The 24,075-nt window shown below is 35.2% G+C and overlaps 5 protein-coding genes across 5 annotated transcripts; 2 read left to right on the forward strand and 3 right to left on the reverse strand.

Annotated features, from left to right (window-relative positions):
* Window positions 1-2,620: 2,620 nt before the first annotated feature.
* LOC111430722 (ubiquitin-conjugating enzyme E2 10) lies at window positions 2,621-5,630 on the reverse strand. The gene is made up of 5 exons (XM_023067111.1): window positions 5,520-5,630; window positions 5,321-5,410; window positions 4,318-4,445; window positions 3,424-3,528; window positions 2,621-3,002 (listed from the first exon to the last, which is right to left on the reverse strand). Exons 2-5 carry the CDS (start codon window positions 5,388-5,390, stop codon window positions 2,859-2,861), a joined length of 447 nt encoding a protein of 148 aa, XP_022922879.1. The 5' UTR covers window positions 5,391-5,410; window positions 5,520-5,630; the 3' UTR covers window positions 2,621-2,858.
* Window positions 5,631-6,117: 487 nt separating this feature from the next.
* On the reverse strand, window positions 6,118-9,114 carry LOC111430718 (probable inactive receptor kinase At4g23740). Its single transcript, XM_023067107.1, has 3 exons — window positions 8,631-9,114; window positions 7,103-8,415; window positions 6,118-6,973 (listed from the first exon to the last, which is right to left on the reverse strand). Exons 2-3 carry the CDS (start codon window positions 8,334-8,336, stop codon window positions 6,315-6,317), a joined length of 1,893 nt encoding a protein of 630 aa, XP_022922875.1. The 5' UTR covers window positions 8,337-8,415; window positions 8,631-9,114; the 3' UTR covers window positions 6,118-6,314.
* Window positions 9,115-13,064: 3,950 nt separating this feature from the next.
* On the forward strand, window positions 13,065-19,239 carry LOC111430717 (ABC transporter C family member 10-like). Its single transcript, XM_023067105.1, has 11 exons — window positions 13,065-15,563; window positions 15,640-15,960; window positions 16,042-16,128; window positions 16,267-16,860; window positions 16,942-17,106; window positions 17,191-17,485; window positions 17,574-17,788; window positions 17,865-18,170; window positions 18,258-18,321; window positions 18,389-18,628; window positions 18,728-19,239. Exons 1-11 carry the CDS (start codon window positions 13,518-13,520, stop codon window positions 18,832-18,834), a joined length of 4,440 nt encoding a protein of 1,479 aa, XP_022922873.1. The 5' UTR covers window positions 13,065-13,517; the 3' UTR covers window positions 18,835-19,239.
* Window positions 19,062-21,312, reverse strand: LOC111430721. Its single transcript, XM_023067110.1, has 2 exons — window positions 20,761-21,312; window positions 19,062-19,433 (listed from the first exon to the last, which is right to left on the reverse strand). The coding sequence occupies exons 1-2, from the start codon at window positions 21,147-21,149 to the stop codon at window positions 19,328-19,330; spliced, it is 495 nt and encodes a 164-aa protein (XP_022922878.1). The 5' UTR covers window positions 21,150-21,312; the 3' UTR covers window positions 19,062-19,327.
* A 1,320-nt stretch (window positions 21,313-22,632) lies between these two features.
* Window positions 22,633-23,760, forward strand: LOC111430720 (hevamine-A-like). The gene has a single exon (XM_023067109.1). The coding sequence runs from the start codon at window positions 22,704-22,706 to the stop codon at window positions 23,601-23,603; it is 900 nt and encodes a 299-aa protein (XP_022922877.1). The 5' UTR covers window positions 22,633-22,703; the 3' UTR covers window positions 23,604-23,760.
* Window positions 23,761-24,075: the final 315 nt, after the last annotated feature.

The following is a 24,075-nucleotide window of genomic DNA, read 5'->3' on the forward strand; positions in this document are numbered from 1 at the left end:
TTTTTTTTTTTTTTTTTTTTTTTCACTTGGCTAGAGAGACATAACTCAATTGGTAGAGCTTCGCTCTTGCAATTAGCACGTTGGGATTACGGGTTAAATATCTAATTATTCATATTGTAATGATAACATCTTTCTCTCTCGATCATATTGATAGTTGTTTCTAAATGGGCTAATGCTTATGAATTACTATTTTTTTTTTTTTACTAATTTTGTATTATGTTCTCCCACCTACTTTTATTAATTACAATTTTTTGCTGACTTTAATGTCTCATAATTAAAAATTTATTGAAACTCCATTATATAGTTGTCATTATATCATATTGACACATTATCACTGTGACATTTACAATAGTCACATGTCTAAAAACTAAAATTGAGATTTTAAATATTAAAAAACCAAAATAAAAGACATAAAATTTAAGATAAACTAAAATAAAAACTTTGAAGCAAAAACCCATATTTAATCTTCAATCATCATCCTCACCCATCACCTATACAATCATCCCCTAAAACCCTATTCAATTTATTTTTCGTTCAAAATCTATCGTGTTTCTACAACGTGTATATATATATATATACACACACATACACGTTACATGTCCATATTTAAAGATGTTTAGAACGTTTGCTTAATCCACCACACCTAAATGGTGTCATAGCTTTGCTAGCCAAGAACATGATAGTCAATTCCACACTCTGTGCGTAGGATCGAACCATAATAGGTAGAGATAGAAAAAAAAATGAAAGAGGCCAAGTGAGTCTAAGGTGTGAAAGTTCTCTATTTATAATCAAATAAATTATATTTGGTGGAGTTATCCCAAAATATTTGCGCATAAACATAAGTGTGGTCGGAAGGAAGGAAAGAATTAAATATATATATATATATATATATATATATGTGATTAAGATTTAATGAAGAAATTGAAGGGTAAATGGTATGGGATCGTGCATGGAACTTGGATTTGGGAGACCTCGAAAAGATTTCTTACAGATTTTTATTCACATTTTATATTTACAATCCCATCACCTTCACCTTCAACTTATAATAATAATATAATATATTAAGGGAGCAAGTGCAGGTTCATTTATAGGTGCTCACACTTAATTAAAAAATGAGAACTATATAATATAATACATAATGCTATTGTGAATTAATTAAATATTTGAATTAATATTCATAAGAATGTAGCTTTAATTACTTCTTTATTTCCAAAATATTCTTTCTTATATATAAAATATATATAAAATTATCAAAATCAAGAAGAAGTGAAAACTGACTTGGATCCATTGCACCATGTTACTCCCACACAGATTCTAAGTTTCATGTGAAATTAAATACTTTTAAACATAATTATTCTCAAATTAAACTATTCTAAAATTACTTTTTAGACTCTTTAATTACACATAAACGTCAATAATATATTGTCCTCTATTTAAAACTAAAACCAAAAATATTTGGATGCATTATTTTTTATTATTATTATTATTATTTTTTATAGAGGAAAGTATTAATCAAATCAAAATTGGTATGATGTCATTAGAACTAGCCATTTCAAAATTATTAATATGAAAAAGGACAAAAAATATAATATATTTAGTGAGTTAATAAAAATAATAAATTTAAGGAAATGCACGTGGCACAATCAAGGCAATAGGGTATATGCTTAGAAGTTGACTATAGCTTCATATGAATTCAATGATATGACCTCTTCAGGAATTTGAAGAGGTATTTCAGAAGTCAAAATAAACGGGTTTCACATCAACGTCATTATTTTAGCATTTTTTTTTTAAAAAAAATATTTAAATATAGTATCTTATTTTACTATAATATGTAAACTTGATATTAATAATAAGAAATTTAATATTATTTGAAAAGGTGATTAGATAACTGAATGTGCTAGAATAAAAACTGATGGTGGGCTAGTGATGGGCCAGGCCCATTTATAGAAGGAACAAAGCCCATCACTTTTAAGCCTAATTTTGGTCTGCCTTTATTAATATTTCAAAATTGTGGTTATTGAATTTAGAAAGTATTATCTATTATTCGTTTAAAAAGTTATAATTTATCCTTTCGTTTCAAAATACGCATCTATTTTGTATTTCAAAAGGCAAAATCTATTATATGTTTGAATATATTTCAAAGTTGAATTATTCTTAAAAAAAAAAAAAAAAAAATTATCAAATCTTTATTTAAAAAAAGAAAAAGCATCCAGAATCATTCATTTCAAAGGCCATAATCTACTCTTTATTCAAAAAGGTGTCGTTTATTCTTCTTTTGAAAAAACATCATTTCATTATTAATTTCAGAAAGAAAATAGCATTTGTTTTGACATCAGCATCATCTATTATTCATTTGAAAATTATTTTGAAAATGTATCATCAAAAGAAAATATTCACCAAAAGGTTAGAAACTTGAATCATCACATACAAACAAGTACTTATATAAATTTTGAAGATTTTAGACCAAAATGAAAAATTGTAAAATAAGCATCCAGTTATATATATTTTTTAATAAAAAACTTCGAAACATATTAAACAAAAATTAGAATACTTTTAAAGAAATGTACAGTGTCTGGTCTATGATGAACGAAGAAAGAGAGCAGAAAGGAACATAGAGACAGAACCGAAGATACATTTTAGGGTCCTATATATTATATTATATTATATTAATCCACAACCAAATAAGAAAATATTTTCCAATTGGAATGAAAGGGAAATGTTAACGACATTTCTTTGCTCAAGCAGCATCAGCATAGGATGGTTGCAACAGACCGACATAAAGATTCATATATAGAACAGGCAGGTGAGCATAAAAATTTGGACAACCTATATGGCATTCATTGAGTCACAATCGCTGCTCACCCCATGGCGTACTTCTGCGTCCAGCTCCTAGCAGTTGTCTCGTATTTGTTCCTGTCAGTCTTGTACATGTGAGCGATCTCAGGCACCAGTGGGTCATCCGGATTTGGGTCCGTCAACAGAGAACAGATTGAAAGTAACACCTAGTTATAAGCACATTCAAGATTTAATCAGTAGTCATGAAACAGATCATTTATTAGCATCATAAGCATTCAACAAAAAAAACAGTGAAGTCGAGGGAGATCAACCCATCCAATAACCAGAGCTATATTGTTGATGGAGACAAGGTCAGAAGGATATTGTTCCATAACATCAGTAGAGCAAAAAGGTTAGCGCCATTCTTAGTTGAGTTATTTTTTTCTATCTAAATTGGGAGAGGAGATGATGGTCCATGTTTGCACCATCTTTCAAAAGGCATATGGAATCATAGCATCGGTATAACTATGCTAAAGGAACTAGCCAGAGGAAAGTTGGTCAAGATAGGTCATGATCATAAGACTAGTTTAAAAATTTCAAAGACAGCAAACCTCTTGTTTCTTTGCTTTTTTAAGTGAATGGACAAACCTTGGAAATAGTTAGGGCAGGGCTCCACTGCTCTTTCAAAATGTCAAGGCAAATACTACCATTGCTGTTGATATTTGGGTGGAAAACCTTTGTTCTAAATGCCACCTGCAAATCCAATCGTGAGAGGAGGAAATAAGAAAGTTGCTTCCAAGAAAATCCATAACAAGACAAATGCAGAAGCATCACAATTTTTCTTAGGCAAGATATCTTGGTGTATGAGTCACCATCTAATTGATAAGGTTGTCAGACCCATATGCCCACTTCATCTAATTATAAGCAATACCCCTTGCAGTGAAGTAAAGTTACAAACAGATGATGCGGCAAGACAAAGAAACTATCCTAAATAGTATTTCTGCCTTGGACCTCCCCCCCTATAACATACATATATTTTTGTTTTAATGGAAAACCAAGATTTCATTGAGAAGAATGAAAGAATACAAAATGACATATTAAGAAACAGCTCAAAAGCCACTCACCTAGCTATGCAAGAAGGATCTAATTCAAAATGACAAGACCTAGAGGGAAATTACAAAAATCTTTGAACACCAATACCCAAACAAAGGCAACCTAGCAACCGACTAAACCTCTCCCTTAAATATATTGGAGTCAGTCTCGAGACAACATACTAACATTCTTTGGAAAATTTATGTCAAAAAACTGAACAGACAAATGCATGCATGATTGATCAACTATCAACTAAAGATGTAAACGCATGGTCGCAAACCAAAGTACATACTCTGCTACTAAAGCTCATTAAGCTGACAATAGTTGAGCTTGAAGATCAAATGAGAAAGATGAGAAGGCAAGATCAAGATCAAGATCAACAGCATTCGTTAGACATGCTAGGACACACAAGTTCAACAGTAACTATTAATTTAAAAGAAAGTGTCATACCTTAGGAGGCTTAAAAGGATAATCCGGAGGAAAATGAATGGTGACAAGGAAAACACCCCCAGCATAAGGACTGTCTGGAGGACCCATTATGGTAGCTTGCCAATGAAACATATCTTCGGCAACTGGGCCTGAGGAAATTCTTACATGAGTCAGCACCTCAATAGAAACTTACTGTTCTAACTATTAAAACCATTTGGGATATACCAAAAACTCAAAGCACAAATAAATTTGAAGGAAGAATAAAATGTAGATCCTTAAACCCAGTCTTAAGTCTCATGCATATGCACATACTCTAAATTCAGCAACAGGGGTGAAACAAATTAACAAAGGCAATACCTCGATATTCATGCCCAATCAATCAATTTACATGATAACCTCGTTTTTGGAAGCAAGATGTATTCAAGGTTACAAGGAGTTAAAAATTCGAAACTTCAGTTCCAGATGTGAGTATCCCAAGCTAAACTGCTAAAAATTGCTTCCATAAACGTTTACAACGCAATGAAGACAGCATCTCTTCTCACCATGCATAATTACACCAAAACAACTAAGGTGGAAGGCTCAAAGTGAGACTTCCGGAAGAAATAATCTAAGAATTTGAACAACTGAGATGCTCAGACACACAATCGAACCAAATTCTGATATATTTCACATAGGGAATTCATCGCCTCAATTTCCTTTTCATAAACCATGGTGCGATGATCGGACGATCATTCTTCTATCAGATGGTAAAGCAACCAACCCCTACAATTTTCAGACAACAAACTCTCCCTAAAATTCCTTAAGACAATCATCAACACATATTTTCAGGAAAAACAGATAACAAAAACGGTTATACAATCAGCAAGTACAGCAAAGAAGACCGAACAGACAACCAGATGAAGGCAAGTAGCAAAATAGAACAGTGAATATTATAATACCAATCAATTCAAGGAAATCAACACAATATTTAAAAAATCCCAGCCACCAAAAAGAATGAAAAGAAAATAGGAAAATAGTTTCATACCAGCGCTACATGATGTAGGAGGGTCCTTCTGCAAATCCTTGAGTTCCTTCAAGATCCTCTTAGACGCCATCCGAAAAAGCTAACAAAAATCTATAAGATCCAGAATCCAAATCCAAACATCAGATCAGGGCTGAAACTGGTTCACAAACATCAACAAAAGAGAAAAATTTTCTTCTTTTAAATAAAAAGGAAATCTTACAAGAGAGAGGTCCTCGTGAAGGCGCTGTAGGTCTGGTGTGAGGGTTTGTGAAGATGACGAAGAGAGGATGAGGACGAGAAACGACAGAGATGGAAAACTAACGGTGATTTGGTGCGGAATGAATTTTATAGAACCGTTTCTGCTTGTGGACCCCGCCCCAAAGCCGACGTTTTTTATGGCTTCTATTATTTTTATATTATTATTAATAATACATATGTGTGTTTTTGGGGAATTATGTGGGCCCTCCCTAGCGTTTCATTCACGCCACCATCCTTCCAATCTCCTCCCGCCGAAAGCTGCCGCCGAAGACAATTATTCCCTTTTTCTGGTTTGCTTTTAATGGGCCTTCACTTCAAGCCCATTTTCAAGTTGGGCTCCCGCCTCAATACGAACCAGGCCCAACTCAAAGGAAAACATTATTTGAACAGCTTTATTTTATAAAATATTTATTAATAGGTTTTCTCGGTTTACAAAATTCAGAACTCACTCTTTTTTATCATCTAAATCTACCCATCTACTTCCAAAAAAAATTGTAATAAATTTAATGTTTAATAGAAATTGTAATAAATAAAAAAGTTGAAAATTCTTATCCAAATGTCTTTAAAATCTTTTCAGTCAATTAAGATTGATACAGACATGGGAATGAAAAAGTAATTCACTTTTTTTAGGAATAAAAAGGAAAATTAAGCTAACCCCAATTCAACTAGTTTCAATGAATACAAATCAGAAGGCCAAAAGAACAACCTATGTACTGAAACCACCAGCATAACACAACAAAGATGATGATGAGAAATTTCAATGTAAATGTGAGGACGAGCCGATTTCCATTACATGAACTGGAGTCGAATACGCTGATTTCGACCCAGTCGATGGTCGGGTTCCGGTACTCAGTTGCCGAACTTGCTCGATTCTCGACGCGATATCCATCATTTTCGGCCTCTGCTCTGGCATTTTGGCAACACAAGACAACCCAATTTGCAGCATCTCTACCATTTCTTCTTCTATATTTGGATACTTGAGAAGCTCCACATCGAACACTTCTGCTGTCCATTCCTCCCTCACCACAGAGTTCACCCATCTCACCAAATTAACAACTTCATTACAACCTTCAACGTGTATGGGGGACTTTCCAGTCAGAAGCTCCAGCAGCACCACCCCAAAACTGTACACATCAGCTGCTTCCGATACTCTACGACTGTCGGTCAATTCAGGCGCTCGGTAACCAGGAGTTCTTGTGGCTGGTACTGGAGTTGAGTTCATCAATGCAGCCAACCCGACGTCGGATACACAGCCGTATCCGTTAGTGTTGAGGAAAATGTTTGAGGCTCTGATGTTTCCATGGCAACTTTTTCCACCATTTTCTGTGTGAATATGAGCAAGACCTCGAGCTGCTCCAATCGCAATCTTCATCCGAGTATCCCAATCTAACGCACGTAAACCATCTCCTTCTTTACCTGCATCGTAATTACGCTTAAATCTAACGAACTAGGCTTCTTTATAAATTCTATAAAAATGTATCAAAAGGATGAAAATAAAAAGACTAAATAGCAGTTGGAAGCTAGGTGATATGATATGGTACTTACTGTGTAACATTGCAGACACGCTCCCTTGTCCATAGTAGTCATAGACTGTAAGCTTCTCATCCTTGGAATAATAGTATGCTCGTAAAGAAACGACGTTCTCGTGCTTAATTTTTCCAATCAACTCCATCTGCTGTTCAAATTCTCGCTTTCCAACATTCACCTGATTCAGCCTCTTCACTACCACGGTCGTCGAGTCCTCCAAAGCTGCCTTGTAGCTCACGCCGAACGTTCCCTTCCCAAGAACCTCAGCCGATGCTCTCAACAGGTCTTCCAAGTCAAATGCAAGATTAGAATCCTGAAAGAAATTAAGGTTGTTCTTTTGTTCTTGGCTCTCAAAACCCCTTTTCATCACAAATGTTTCCTTCTTTTTGGTCTCCATGGAAGAACTCAGTTCTTTTCCTTTTTTCAACCAACAAGCAGTCAACAGAACAACTAGCAAAAGAAACCCAATAACAGAACCACCAATTGCAATACCAAGTATTGCAGATTCACTTAGCCCTTTGTCTTTTCTTGTCGGTTGAGTACTGGGAGGCTGGAGGGGAATAGATGGGGGAATGGCAACATGTTCTGCAGTAACATTGTTGCCGACAAACACCCAACTCGGAAATCGTTGAAGAGAATGAGGCACATTTCCAGTAAGATTATTATTAGACAGATCTAACCGTTGCAAACTCGGAATATCGAGGTCCGGAATTTCGCCTGTAAACGAGTTGTTTGCAAGATTCAGAACTGTCAAATGACTCAATTTTGAGATAGAGGAAGGAATACTCCCATTAAAGAGATTGTTGGATAGATCAATGACACTAAGGTTATTCCAAATTGAAAAATCTAAAGGCAAAGGACCAGAAAACTCGTTGTATTGCAGATACAGGGAACTCAAGTTTTGTAGCTTCGAAAAATCAGAAGGGAAAGATCCTGTTATCCTATTCAACCTAAGGCTTAGAGTCTCCAGCGCAGATAGGCGGCTAAGAGTATTCACAGGGATAGGGCCGAGCAGACCATTGCCGGGTAATCGTAGGGCTACTACTCTGGACTCATCAGAGTTGCAAAACACTCCCGTCCAGGAATTGCACACAGAACTATTCTCATTCCAATTGAGAGAAGGCGAGTGGGGGATAGTATGGAAGAAATCCAGCAAAGCTTGCTTGTCTTCAACTGGCTCGGTGAGAACCCCCGGCCAGATGATTGCTAAAAACAATATAATCTCGAGGAAGATGAAGCTATTCTTCATCATTTTTCTCAGACAAAAATTAGTATTCCAAGATAAATTGGTTACCAATGAGAGAAACTAAGCTTGTAAATCTGGCTCATACCTGCAAAATTTCCACAGATAGAAGATGCAGAATGAGAAGATGAAATAGTTCTACTAGTTGACTTTCAGAATCACCAAGCAAAAGAACCCCAAATCGCAGACGAACAAGCAAACAAACAAACAAGTTCATCCAGTAGGGTTTCATTTCCAATACCTAAATTACATTACTCCATCAATACGGATAGAACTAAAACAAGCAAGCGTCGCCTCACATACCTTTCAAAAACCGCACGAGATCAATCGCAACAGAGCTCCGATTATAAAATTCTCAACGACCCAGTTCTCTGGGAAAGAGGAAAGGGACGGAGGATAATTGAATTGGAAGTTAAGGAAAGCTATGAATCCCAGAAGGGAAATTTTCAGAAAGAACAAAAAGAAGGCTTAGAATGAGAGAGAGGCGTTAGAAAAGCTCCGTACGTACTGGGTCGTTGGCAATGATAGCGATGGAAGTTGGGAGGGAATCGTTTCCTTAGAGAAGCGGTCTAGGCTCACATGCCACTGCGCAGAGAAAACTTATGTTGGACAATCATTTGAGAGAAGGTCTAAAAGAAGAAGAAGAAGAACAGAGACGAGAAGCGTAATTTAATTGTTAGGAGCCCATTTCTTTATGGCAAGCTGACAGGAGCTTCCATGTGAGGTGGTTGCCGCCATTGATGGATAGTTCTCTTCCCCATCAAGAATAAATATTAAAACCAAACAGTAATCTGCGCATTCCTTTTTTTTCTTCTCCTTCCAACGATACTTAGAATCATATTCGAATTAGAAATAATATGCTTCCTAATCGATAATTAACCATAATTTTTGCATTTTTAAGAATTATTACCATTTAAATTGGTACATATATTTAAAATTAGATATCAGTCAAACATTTTTCATGAGGCCTAAATAAGAAATTATGAATATAATTGAGTGACGGAAGACCATTATAGTTAATTTTAAAGTCCATTTCGAACCAATATCTTTATTAAATATAATAAATGAATTAGGTAAATTTAAGTCTCTTTCAAATAAGAAATAAGTACTAATTATTATTATTTTTGAATTAAATATTTCCAACGCCTATAATTGACCATTGTTTTAAATACATCAACTTGTTTCCGACATCATAAACCGACCATTTTATGTATAGAAATATTTAATATGTAATTAATAAGTAAATTTATAAACTTTTTTTTTTTTTTTTACAAAGATAACTATATTCTTTTTTGTGGTAAAAAAAAAATGTAATTGTTTTAGGCAAGCAGGACATGGCGGACCAAATCCATTGAATTTTGATGAATAATTTTATAAGTTTTTTTAAAACAGTAACATAAATTATTGTCATTTACATGTCACTACTAAGTTTAATAATAATATTATTATTATTATTAATAGATAAAAAAAAAAAAATGAAGGGGACATGGAAAACAGCTCATCATAAAACAGGTCATTTACAAAGATTTCATAAAATAGTTGTATATAACTTGAAAAGCATGCATTCATGTGCATATTATTGCTGTCTTCAATTATGAGATGGAGAATCTCAATCATCTTTGCTGGAACATTTATTATTATTATTATTCAAAATATTGAATCAATTTTTTACTTATAACTCTCAATTTTATTAAATTTGTGAGTAAATACTAATTTTCAAAGTGGCATTATTGAATAAATTAACCAATGAATTTAGTAAACCTAGATGTTCCATGTGATTTTGTAAATAATTATACCACAATATTAGGCATTCTCATAAATTTGGTCAAACTCACACAACACAAATAAATTAAGATTTTATTTTAAAGTAAAATTTAATCAATCAATTATTAACTAAAAAAATTACAATCCTAGGGGTTGTTTGTTATTTCATAATTATTTTTCTAAAAATTAATCCAAAATCACTTAACTATAATTATTTTCTATTAACATAGTAGGAAAAATTAGTATAAAATTATTCTTTAGTGGAGAAAAAAAAAAAGAGTAGAAAAGATTTTTAAAAAATTGTTCATATTAATTTGCAACCCAAGTACGGTGGATACCAGAACGACGTCGCATCCATCTTTTTTTTTTTTTCTTTTTTTTGGGCTAAAATAGACATTTTTCTGAAATTTGCAGTTATAGGGCCCTATTTCAAAAAATTAGATATGTGGCATGCGAGAGAGAGGACGACCCACGTCGTTCAGCCCAGTTAGGTAGAAGTATAACCCATATCATATTCGGCCCACATCAAAATAACATAATTTTCTATTATTAAATATTATACACCAAGAATCTTTCATATATATATATAGCTTAAATTAATAATAAAAAAATGTGAATATATATATATATATATATATATATATATATATATATATATATATATCACACTTTTATTTTATTTTATTTTATTTTATTTATTTATTTATTTTTACTTCAAAAAATTTTTTTAACATATTTTTTTAAAAAAATATATTTAATATTAGTACAACGTTTAACAAATACTTATGTAATTTTCAAAATACATTAAAATGTTTATAAATAATTTATGAGGTGTTTATAAATGATTTTTGTCCATATATTGCTCTTTTTTATAGAAGTAAAAGGTGCTAATACTACCTTTAAAATTTTGTGGTTATTTTCTTTTTAAATTGTAGTTTTAAATTAATTAAACCATGAATTCAATTACTTTTGAATCAAACTTAAATTAATATAAACATAATTCAATTAAAAAAAAGTATCAATCTATACTCTAAATTGAATATAGACTCATAGATCTATGTTTGGTTATATATTTAATTAATGATGGCTTACAAATGTCAATAAATTAAAAAAAAAAAACTAAATAATTTATACGATGTTTAAAAAAAAAAAAAGTTTAAATTAAAGTTTGGAATTTAGTGGATAATCAAAATTAAAATATATATTATATATTTTAAAATGTAATTCTTCATTTGTCATTTGTATAAGATCCTAACTTCAACTTTTATATGTCCATTATATGAAACACGTGCAGGTTTTAGATGTCCTTGGTACATTTTAATCAATTATTGTATTTTATGAGTTGTATGTCAATTAAATTACGTCAAGAATTGTGGGTGTCAACATCCATCCGCAAAAAATAATACAAAATCTATGTAAAGGCCGCTTTCAAAACAACTCAAATTTGATTTCCCCACCATGCTACAACGTTTATTTATTTATTTATTTTCAATTTAAGTTTTATTTATTAATTAATCATTAATAGCAAAAAATTGAAAAGGAACTCATATTTTTTTGTCACGCCAATTTAGTATTAATTATTTTAAAACATATCACATCAATTTAGTATTAATTATTTGAAAATAAAAGCTACTAGATATGAAGTGACGTTTATTAAATTATTAGCATGTACCTCATAACTATTGCTTTCGATCCTAAAGTTTTAATAAAATGTTTTATATGCTATCATTTCATCATCCAATCCATATTTCATTTTCTTATGGACGACATTTTTTAGAAGTCAATTTTTTTTAACGTTTTTATGAAAATGTCCCGAATGCCTTATTTTAAAAGTTTCTAATTTTAATATTTAAAAAACACTATTCCTTTTCGATTTATTTTGAAATTATGGTGGAATATATAAAAATTTCAAAATAAATAACTAAATTAAAATTCTTTGTGTACATAATAATAATTCTTATATATATATATAATAAATTATTGTGTATACACGTAATTAAAGTATTTGGTTAATACATTTTTTTCAGAAAGAATCTCTATGGAGTTGAATAATGTAATTTGGATATTATTTTAAAATGTGGTGTGATCCAAAACTGTGAATGATTTTTGGACATTTATCCCTCTCAAATATTCCCAAATGTTTTTAGGCACTCATTTACCTACTCTTGTTTTATTTGTCATATTACTTTATAGGCCATCACATGCTACTTAAATCTTAACTATTTAAATTCGCTTTTTATTTTTTAAAATTAATATGATTCAAATTGGAATGTTTGGGTCGTTCATGCATGAGTACCAAACTCATCCACATGTTATATTAGTTAGTATTTATAAGTTTTATTTTCTAAAATAAAACATTAAAAATCCTCAACACAAATAAATAAATAAATAAATATATATTTTCTTGCCATATATAGTTTAGACTTGGGTGGTATGAATTGATATAAATAAAACATACCAAAATTGTTTTGAAACAACCTTAGAAATGAAGTAAAAACTCAGCTATTTTCCTTTTTACATTCCTTTACCTATTTTTATCTAACAAAAGAAAAAAAAAACACTAAAAAATATGAAAATTAAGAAATTGTGAAGAATAAATACAAATAAAAAAAAATTAAATCATAACTAATTTAAGGAATGATCATGTATTTATATAAGGGAGTAATACTCTCTCCATTTATTTTCGGTAACTAATTTAATTATTAATTAAACTTTAAAATAAAAATAAATAGTTTTAAAAATATAAATAAAAAAATATATAAATGAGTGAGAATAGAGCGTGTGGAAGATAAAAAAAACAAAAATGGCTATTCATAATTAAACCTCTGTCGACAAAAAACAGGCTCTTGACGAAAAGACAGCGTAGCAGAAGATGATAAAAAGGTCGCGACAAAAGGTTTGGACGTCCGCTATTATCAGTTGGACGTGAGCCATGACGCCTTCACAACTCAATATTTAACGTAACGTCGTCTCTTCCCTCCTTCAACCATTTATGGACCTTTCCTCCTCCATTCACTCTCCTACGTGCCTTCTGTTTTCTCTTGGTTCTTAACGAGCCCTCCAATTTCATACACCTTACGCTATTTTCCTGTTTTTATCCACAAACAACGACCTTTTCCCACCTTAACGAAAGAGAAATAAGAAATTAAACCCCACAAAGAACTCTGCACTTCCTTTCAAAGCTTTTTACATGATTCCCCCCTTTTGGGTCTACAAAAAAGGTGGATTTTTGAACTTTTGTTTGAGAATTTGAGCCGTTTTGTTCGTCACAGAGTCTGTGATCCTCTTCTTCTTCCAAAACCCACGTGAATTTCTGTTTCTGATTTCAAAAAGTTTCTCTATCTCTAGAGGGTTCTCTTCTTTTAGATAAGGGTTGAATGGAAGCGTGATGCGAAGAGCCTAAATTTTGATATCTAATTGAGGGGAATGGAGGACATATGGGGTGCGTTCTGTGGAGGGTATGATTGTTCTAGTGGTACAGACAGACCTTGTGGTTTTGACTATGGATTTCTTTCTCATTCCTCTTCATGTATTACTCAAGCCTTGATCATTTCGTTTGATTTTCTACTCTTGATCTTGCTTGTTTCCAATATTGTGGGGAAGTCAATGAAAAGAGTTCACATGTCGAATCGAATTCGTGGCGGCTCGGGTTTGCTGAGTTTGTCTGCTATCTTCAATGGCTGTGTTGGATTGGTGTATCTTAGTTTAGGCATTTGGAGTTTGGTGGAGAAGTTGAGGAAAGATCACAGTGCTTTGCCTTTGCAGCTGTGGTTATCAGCTTCCTTCCATGGCTTCACATGGTTGTTGGTGAGCTCTATTATTAGCTGCTGGAGTAAACAGCTTCCAAGACCCTTCTTGCGCTTATTGTCCATTGTGGCATTCTTGTTTGCTGGGATTATTTGTATCCTTTCACTTTTTGATGCTGTTTCGAGCAAAATGGCATCAGCAAAGATGGTGTTAGATGTTCTATCTGTTCTAGGATCGGTTCTATTATTGTTTTGCTGTTTTGGATGTTTTAGTCTCCAAGATAGTGAGGAGAGCATCAATGGGAATGGTCTTTACACCCCATTAAATGGTGAGGCCAATGAAAGCGGTAAGCTTGATCCTGTTACTCCATTAGACAAAGCTGGATTGTTGGGTAAAATTTCGTTTTGGTGGATGAATCCTTTAATGAAAAGAGGGAAGAAGAAGACTCTCAACTGTGAAGATATACCGATGATGCGCGAGGCGGATCGAGCTGAAAGTTGTTACTTACAGTTCGTAAACCAAATGAATGAGCACAAAAGAAAAGAGCAAAGTTCCCAACCATCAGTCCTCAAAGTCATCCTTTCATGCCATCGGAGGGACATATTCTTGTCTGGATTTTTCGCTTTGTTGAAGATACTCTTCGTCTCTGCTGGTCCTCTGCTTCTTAATGCCTTCATTTTGGTCGCTCAGGGACATCAAAGCTTCAAATATGAAGGTCTTGTGCTTGCCATTTCACTTTTCTTCTCAAAAAGCATCGAATCCATATCACAAAGGCAATGGTACTTCAGAGCCAGGCTTGTTGGTCTTAAAGTCAGGTCTTTGCTCTCAGCTGCCATTTACAAGAAGCAATTGCGTTTGTCCAATGAAGCTAAGTTGATGCACTCGAGTGGCGAAATCATGAACTACGTCACGGTCGACGCCTATAGGATCGGAGAATTCTCATTTTGGTTCCATCAAACTTGGACCACGAGTGTTCAGCTCTGCATTGCACTTCTGATCCTCTACAAAGCAGTGGGAATTGCAGCCATTGCCTCCTTCATCGTGATAGTTCTATGCGTAGTTGGCAATACTCCAATTGCCAAGCTACAACATAAGTTTCAGAGTAAATTAATGGCAGCACAAGACGAGAGATTGAAGACGTTCACTGAGGCTCTTGTAAACATGAAAGTCTTGAAGTTATATGCTTGGGAAACCCATTTCAAGAATGTAATTGAAAAGCTAAGAAAGGAAGAGCACAAGTGGTTGTCAGCCGTGCAGTATCGAAAGGGATATAATGGCATTCTCTTTTGGTCATCTCCTGTTATTGTCTCTATTGCAACCTTTGGAGCTTGTAGCTTTTTGAACATACCGCTACATGCCAATAATGTCTTCACCTTTGTGTCTGCATTGCGTCTTGTTCAAGAACCTGTTAGATCCATGGGGGATGTCATTGCGGCGATCATTCAAGCACGGGTCTCATTTACACGGATTGTTAACTTCCTGGAGGCACCTGAGCTGCAAAGTTCAAGTGTTTGTAGAAAGCAAATAAAGATGAATGATGACTGCTCCATTCGGATCAGCTCAGCATCTTTCTCATGGGAAGAGAGTTCAATGAAGCCTACTCTTCATAACATTAATCTAGAGGTCAGGCCAGGTTCAAAGCTTGCAATTTGTGGAGAAGTTGGCTCAGGGAAATCAACTCTTCTAGCAGCCATTCTTGGTGAAATTCCAAATGTTGAGGGAAATGTAAGTTCTATCACCATATTTCATAGCTGAATTCATGATGATATGATTTAAATGGTCCTCTAAATTCATTTCACAGATTGAAGTTCATGGAAGGATTGCTTATGTGTCTCAATCAGCATGGATCCAAACAGGGTCCATTCGAGATAACATTTTATTCGGCTCTGAAATGGAGAATTGGAGATATCAAGAAACACTCGAGAAGTGTTCATTGGTGAAGGATCTTGAGTTACTCCCTTATGGTGATCTCACTGAGATTGGTGAAAGAGGAGTAAATCTCAGCGGTGGACAAAAGCAGAGGATTCAACTCGCACGAGCACTGTATCAAAATGCCGATATATATCTTTTGGATGATCCGTTCAGTGCTGTTGATGCTCATACTGCCACAAGCTTGTTCAATGTAATTCACAAATTCTCAATCTTTTTCTTTTTCCTTTCTAATTGCTCAAACAGAATCAAAAGCTAATTGGGTCCATGTCAGGGATATGTTGTGGAAGCTCTCTCGGGAAAAACAGTTCTTCTTGTGACTCATCAAGTTGATTTCCTGCCTGCTTTTGATTCTGTCCTGGTAGGTTCATAGCAACTTATCCAAACATGTTTTTTTTACAAAATTTAGTTGCTTTGCTCCTCGTACTCTGTTTTGAATCAAGATTGAGCTGTTTGAATGCTCATTTCTAACATCCAAATTTGTGATTGCCACCGGCAGCTGATGTCCGACGGGGAAATTCTAGAAGCGGGCCCTTACGATCAGTTGTTGGCACATAGCAAAGAATTTCAGGACCTTGTCAATGCACACAAAGAGACTGCTGGTACTGAAAGGCTTGCAGATTTCTCTGCTATCAAGAGCTTAAGAACATCTTGTAAAGAGATTAAGACATCTTATACAGAGAAGCTGTCTGTAGCAGCATCTGATGATGCTAATCAGTTAATCAAGCAGGAGGAACGCGAAGTGGGGGACTCAGGATTCAAGCCTTATATTCAGTATCTGAATCAGAACAAAGGGTTCTTATTCTTTTCCTTGGATGTTCTCTCCCATTTAGCATTTGTGGCATGTGGGATAACGCAAAACTCTTGGATGGCTTCCAACATTGACAGTCCCAATGTCAGCAACACACGCTTGATCGTAGTTTACTTGTTGATTGGAGTTTCTTCAATATCATTCTTGGTTGCTAGATCAGTTTTAACAGCTCTTTTGGGATTGCAATCATCAAAATCATTGTTTTCTCAGCTACTCACATCTCTTTTTCGCTCGCCGATGTCCTTCTATGACTCCACACCTCTTGGAAGGATACTCAGTCGGGTAAGCATCTTGAGCTGCAACACAGCCCTTTTGAGAATGGAATGAAACCAAGTTTCTTATGTTTTTTTTATCCTTCTATAGGTCTCAATGGATCTTAGCATCGTTGATCTTGATGTCCCATTTAGCTTAATATTTGCTGTGGGTGCGACCGCCAATGCTTATGCTGCTCTTGGAGTTTTAGCCGTCATCACCTGGCAAGTTCTGTTCATCTCCATACCAACAATCGTTTTGGCAATTTGCTTGCAGGTAATGAATATTTTACTAGTGGAGTACTGACTGATATGAGCTGAGATATGAACTGACAAGGAAAAGTCATGTTTTTTTGCACAGAGATACTATTTCGCTTCTGCTAAAGAACTCATGCGTCTTAATGGAACAACGAAGTCAATAGTAGCTAACCATTTGTCGGAATCCATAGCTGGAGCAGTGACAATTAGAGCTTTTGCAGAGGAAGAGCGATTCTTTAAGAAAAATCTTGAATTTGTTGATGGAAATGCCAGTCCATTTTTTCACAATTTTTCAGCCAACGAGTGGCTGATACAGCGGTTAGAGATGCTCAGCGCAGTGGTTCTTGCCTCCGCTGCCTTTTGCATAGTGTTGCTACCGACTGGAAGCTTCAGCCCTGGTGCGGATTTAATATTTTCATCATTTTCAGATATCAAAGCTACAATTTTTAGATGTCAATGTTACTAAGTTCTATGTTTTTCTTGAAGGTTTCGTTGGAATGGCACTCTCTTATGGCCTTTCTTTGAATGTATCACTGGTCTTCTCCATCCAGAATCAATGTAATCTAGCCAATCACATCATTTCTGTAGAGAGATTAAACCAATACATGCATTTATCAAGTGAGGCTCCTGAAATTATCGAAGAAAACCGTCCCCCGACCAACTGGCCTTCTGTCGGAAAAGTGGAGATAATCGACTTGAAGGTACTGTATATGTTAGTTAAAAGCTGAAACCTTTGAGGAGGATCAGCAAAGTAACCATTATGGTATTGTTTTACAGATTCGGTACAGACCCAATTCGCCCCTTGTTCTTCATGGTATTAGCTGCACGTTTGAAGGAGGACATAAGATTGGGATTGTTGGTCGAACTGGGAGTGGGAAATCTACTCTTTTAAGTGCCATATTCCGCTTGGTTGAGCCAGCGGGAGGGAAGATTTTAGTGGATGGTATCGATATCTGCTCGATTGGACTTCATGACCTGCGTTCACGCTTTGGAATTATACCTCAAGATCCAACCCTCTTTAAAGGGACTGTTAGATACAATTTGGACCCCTTAGTTCAGCATTCTGATGATGAAATATGGGAGGTGGGTGATACTTTGTTCCTGACGAGTTCATTCTGTATAATATTTGCTTCAGCATAGTTCTGAAGTTTCTACGTCTTGATCATGCAGGTTCTTGGAAAGTGTCAACTAAGAGAGGCTGTGGAAGAGAAAGAAGCGGGATTGGATTCCTTGGGTAATGTTTTTCTAGTTTCTCCTAGTAGAATTCTGGTTGTCAATGGCTAACATTTTGTGAATACCAGTTGTGGAAGATGGCTCAAACTGGAGCATGGGACAGCGCCAACTTTTCTGTTTGGGACGCGCACTGTTGAGGAGAAGTCGAATACTAGTGCTTGACGAAGCAACTGCCTCGATCGACAATGCCACGGATATGATTCTGCAGAAAACTATTCGATCCGAGTTCGCAGACTGTACTGTGATTACAGTTGCTCATAGAATACCAACTGTTATGGATTGCACAATGGTGCTTGCTATCAGTGATGGTAAGTTTTGCGAAGATTTTAACATTCTTAAGCAAAGAATTCAGTCAAAAACAAGTTTAAAAATGAATCAATCCTGGTTTTGTTATGCACAATTTTCAGGGAGAATAGCAGAATATGAGGAACCGAGCACATTGATCAAGAGAGAAGGGTCTCTATTTGGACAGCTTGTGAAAGAGTACTGGTCTCACTCACCATCTGCAGAATGAACTTGAACCTATTTGTTCTTTTGCTTTCTGACGAGAAATTCAATAATGGGGAATGGATCTTGAAGCTATTTGTTGTGATGCAATCTGCTTCATTCAGAAATGGCCATTTCCCCATCAGAGAAGCTTTATTAATCTGTAATAACCACATTTTGCTAGGGAAAGATATGTTCTGATCCAACCCATTTCCTAAGCAATTAGTTTCGTTAGGGATTCAAGAGTTTGTAAAGTATCTTCCCAAATTCCATTCTCAAACTGCATTAATGTTCATCAGTACCAGTAAATTTTGTGGGGAGAAGAATATGTGTTCTATCAATTTTATTCCCCTGTTCATCAAAGCAGTACAGCATTGAAAGGTAGAGTGTAGTGAACAAAAAGTGGATTTCATTGCTACCAATTGTGGAATGGGAAGAAAATAGATCAAGAAATTATGTTATATATATATTGACAGAAAGGAATGAATGATTGCAATACATGGAGTAATGATACACTGTGTTCATGGTCCTCCGAGTACAGCATTCTCAATATCTTCTCTGCTTAGTGCATAGCTAAATCTCCTCTCCACGTCTTTCTCAAGATTTCCTGGTCCACTCTTTAGATACCTGCAAAACCAACATGTGCATTGTGTAACTATCAAATTCAATCGTGTATTCACTAGAAGAGGTAACATGGGAATTGACTTGAGGATAATTCGTTTAGGGAGGTTTGTTAGGCTAGCAGTAGTGTATTAGTAAGTAGTCTCTTTGTTATCACTATGCTTTGTATTTTGGATGGAACAACGGTTCAATTTCTGGCACTCTCGAGATTGCTGGAAGGTTATCATCGTTTTCTTATATTGTAATAGTTGTGTTTGACAATCGAATCGTAAGAAAGAAAGTATTCTTACAGAACAATTGATAACAAATTATCAGACTCAAAAGCCAGAATTGAAATGCACCAGCTAGCCTCTCTCTACTCTCACAACCAAAAAGTTGGGGAAGTTTCATTCGTGATTTAAACATTTTGGTGCACTGCAAGACGTTTACGAGCAACCAAGAGAATTTAAAACCCGATCAAGTTTCAAAACAACGGTAACAGCCAGGCTATAACAATTCTCCCTGGTCATCTGTTGGGAAAGTTACTGGCATGTGGAAAAGAGACTGAGCTAGGCTGTGCAACTAAATCTATATTACAAGGATAAATTGAACTGGATGTAACAGAGGAGCCTAAACTAAGGTCCTCCATTTGCAGGAATGACTAATGTTCTTTTGCATCTGCAAAATGTTCACACTTCAAAACGGAACAGATCCCGTTTCCATTTGAAGTTGTAAGCAACCTTTGAAGTTTACAAACCCACTTTCTGGACAATTAATTGCATTCGAGGTCGATTGATCCACATGAATCTCGAGAGTGGATGGTTGACCGCTCAATACCTCAAAATTTTACACGCTCAATATCCTACTTAAACATTTACAAAACCCCCTCTCTATTATAACCAATCCAGAGGCCAAATAATAGAGAATTGCCCATTCTCCCAGCTCAATCTTGACCATAGTTTCAATAATGACAACTGCAAAGCATCAGTTTTCTATTCTCTGCGGAGATTTAATACATAAAACAAGCATATCACTTAAAGCAACCTAAACGAAGCAGTTGTCATATGGATGCCTGAATGAACACAACCCCAGAATCAAAATGCCATCGATATCTTACACAAGTTAAACAACCTAAAGAAAAATCATGGGAAAAGGACTCCAACAAAATTCTCAAACTAACGTTTGTTTCCTGATAAGAAAGTAACATGTAGGGCAACACTGAATGATTCATCCTCAATTCAATTCACGAAATAACCCTAATCAGAAAACGCAATTAAACGGCAAAGAACCAAAATCAAGATTGAAAAACACAAATCCATGTCATAAAATCACAAAAAGGAGACCTATTGCGAACCTTATATAAAGGTCGGTGACATCCAGGGAGAGCTGAGCGTGCCATTCAGGCTTCTCGATTAGCCACACGGCTCGGTCCTCGTTACTCTGGTAAAATCCCAAGTTCTTTAACCAAGCCTCGATGCAAGGCAAACTGTGAGAGTACAAGGGCTTCTTCTTTTCCGGAAGCTTGTTCAGCCACTCGTCCTCTGGAGCAGAGAGCTCCTCTGCCTCGGATGACTTGGAAGAGACAATGCTCAAGCTTTTCCTGAAGGATTGAGAGATGGGGTTGCGTAATTGTGGGAGTTTAGTGGAAATGGGACGCCAAATCGATGAAATTTCGGGATGATTTGAAACGGGAGAAGGGAAAACATTGGTACAGAGAGACTGAAAAGCAAAAGTGATGGACATTATCCTATCAATCTATATCTATACGTATACTTATCAAAATCGCTAATTTATTTGCAAACTCCTGATAGAAATGGAAGCACACAGAGAGGGTCCTCCCACTTTCAAGGTAGGACTCGGAGGACTAAGAACGAAACCCCGAAAAGAAAGCGAGAGGGTAAACCCCGTTATCGGTTATCTGGGAGTATTTTATTTTATTATTATTTTTAAGCTCTACAATTAGAAAATCTGCGTCAAATTTCAGACTAATTAACTGATAAAAGACATTATTTTCTAATAAAGTTACAAAAAATTTACCCTTTACATGAACAATGCATAACTAATTTTAAAAGATGAAAAAAAAAAATCGGTTTAAAAAATATTTATAAACTTTAAAAAATAACATTAATAAGTTTAGAGATAACCAATGACCGATAGATAGACGATTTTTGTCCATATATTGATGGTAAGGATTTTTTTTATAAAGATAAAAAGTGTTAATGCTACTTATAAAATTTCATGGATATTTTTTCAACATAGTAGTAACGGTGAAATGTAAGAGGATTGACATTCAAATGATCAAAATAATAATGTTTTAAGAGTCAATTGAACTGTATTTATGTAAGTCTTTTTTTAACATTATAATACAAAGATATAGAATCGTATAAATATAAAGTATGATATACGTATGTTAAAAAATGATACTAATTGACCAAAGTGTCGAGCCCTAATTCCCTAGTGCCAACTCAAAGTCAAATCGATTGCGTGGGTTGCAAGTATATATTAGGATAACACATAGAAAATGGGAAGCTTGTAAAGGATTTAAAATTTGAATTTTTCAATTCCGATTGTATTGTAAAACTGATACTAGAATTTCTTGTCATCTAAATCTTACTTCCTTAAAAATATATGCACTCAAGTTTAGCTTTAAATTCATTAAAATGTAGATATAAAGTTCACAAACCATCTTAAATCGACCTAAGAAGTATCTGCACTATTACCTAACAATGCAAAAGAAAACTCTCTAAGATAATCACGAATGATCTCGAAAGGATCATCCTCGTTGAAGATACACAATTATTTCTACCAATCTCTATATTATTTTAGACATGCATGTTTTAAACTTAGAAGCATACCCGTGCAAGATTTTATCGACCAACTCAATAACCCTGCTTGGCCAGATCCAAGCATCTGCCCTTGGTTTAGTGCTTTTGTCTTGAATTATTCTTGGTTTTAGAATAATTCAAATTAAACATTATCTTTAAGGCCTGCCCCTTGTATTAATCCTAAATTTACGAGGTCAACGGTTTAAGATTCAACCCAAATTTTTTATGCTTATGTTCTTATCTATAAGCCTAAATAGTTATAAAACTAATGAAACTTCTGTCCTTGTCAAAGGCTTTAAATTTAAGCAACATTACAATAATGATATCAACAACATAGTCTCAACACATCTCTATATTTTTCTATATCAGTTTCATGGTTGAAATTTTCAAACACAAGCTTTCTTCACTCTATAAATAGCACCAAACCACTTCCAAACCTCAAACCAAGAAAGCAAAAGAAATCTCAGCAAAAATGGCTACAAGTTTGCAAACCCTTGTTCCAATTCTGTCTCTCCTTCTCTTGGCTCATGTTTCGACCTCCTATGGAGGCAGCATTGCCATCTACTGGGGCCAGAGTGCTGCCGAAGGAACTCTGAGAGAAGCATGTGCCACCGGAAGATACAAGTACGTTATGCTTGCTTTTCTCAACAAGTTTGGCAGCGGTCGCACCCCGTCGATCAACCTCGCCGGGCATTGCAACCCCGCGAACGGCGGATGCATGGTGGCCAGTCGTAACATAAAGTTCTGTCAAAGCAAAGGGATCAAAGTTCTTCTCTCCATTGGTGGTGGCATTGGAAGCTACTCCCTGGCTTCTCCTGCTGATGCCAAAAGCTTCGCAACATATCTCTACAACCACTACCTCGGTGGCCGATCATCCGCTCGCCCGTTGGGCGACGCAGTGTTGGACGGAATAGACTTCGACATTGAGCTCGGCTCGACAGCAAACTGGAATCTCCTTGCAAGGAACCTGAAGGGCTTCAGTAAGCCAAGCAGACGAGTCTACTTATCAGCTGCTCCTCAATGTCCATTCCCAGATAGGTTTCTTGGCAAGGCCCTGAACACAGGCCTTTTCGACTACGTTTGGGTTCAATTCTACAACAATGCTCCATGCCAGTACGCACCTGGTAACATCAACAAGCTCATATCGTCGTGGAACCGCTGGACGTCATCGGTCCCGGGCAAGGGGAAGATCTTTCTTGGCCTGCCAGCAGCTAGAAAAGCTGCAGGAAGTGGATATATTCCTCCTTCTGTGTTGACTTCGCAAATACTTCCAAGGATAAAGAGGTCGCCAAGGTACGGAGGAGTAATGTTGTGGTCTCGCTATTGGGACAAACAAACAGGATATAGTGCTGCCATAATAAAAAAGGTCTAATATATAATTATACTATAAAAGTCTAATAAATAAAATATGTACGGGTCGTCTTCACATCTCTTCTCCTGAGAGATGTTTTATGTTCCTAAGTGTCTCTTATGTGTAATGTAATCTTCTAATGAAAAATAAAATAAATTACATTGTTTGTATAAGGTCATTTTCCAAGTCTCATCCAAGAATCCAAGTCTCATCCGAGAAAAATAAAATAAAAATATCATATAAACTAAAATTAATTCTTAGAAGAGTAGTTTCGAAACATTTTCAAAATATATTTGAAACAAACGGTAAAATTCAAAATGAAAGTTTATAAGCATTATTTTTTGAAAGAAGAAAAGTTAATATTTTTCGAAACAATCTATTGAGGATTGTTGGTGGGAAGTCCCACAATGATCACGATTAAATAATAAGAGAATAAAGAGAATGATTATGAGTTTATAAGTAAGGAATACCGAATGAGAGACCTTTTGGAGAA

Source organism: Cucurbita moschata, unplaced genomic scaffold, assembly GCF_002738365.1.
Source record: "Cucurbita moschata cultivar Rifu unplaced genomic scaffold, Cmos_1.0 Cmo_Scf00034, whole genome shotgun sequence".
Taxonomy (NCBI): domain Eukaryota; kingdom Viridiplantae; phylum Streptophyta; class Magnoliopsida; order Cucurbitales; family Cucurbitaceae; genus Cucurbita; species Cucurbita moschata.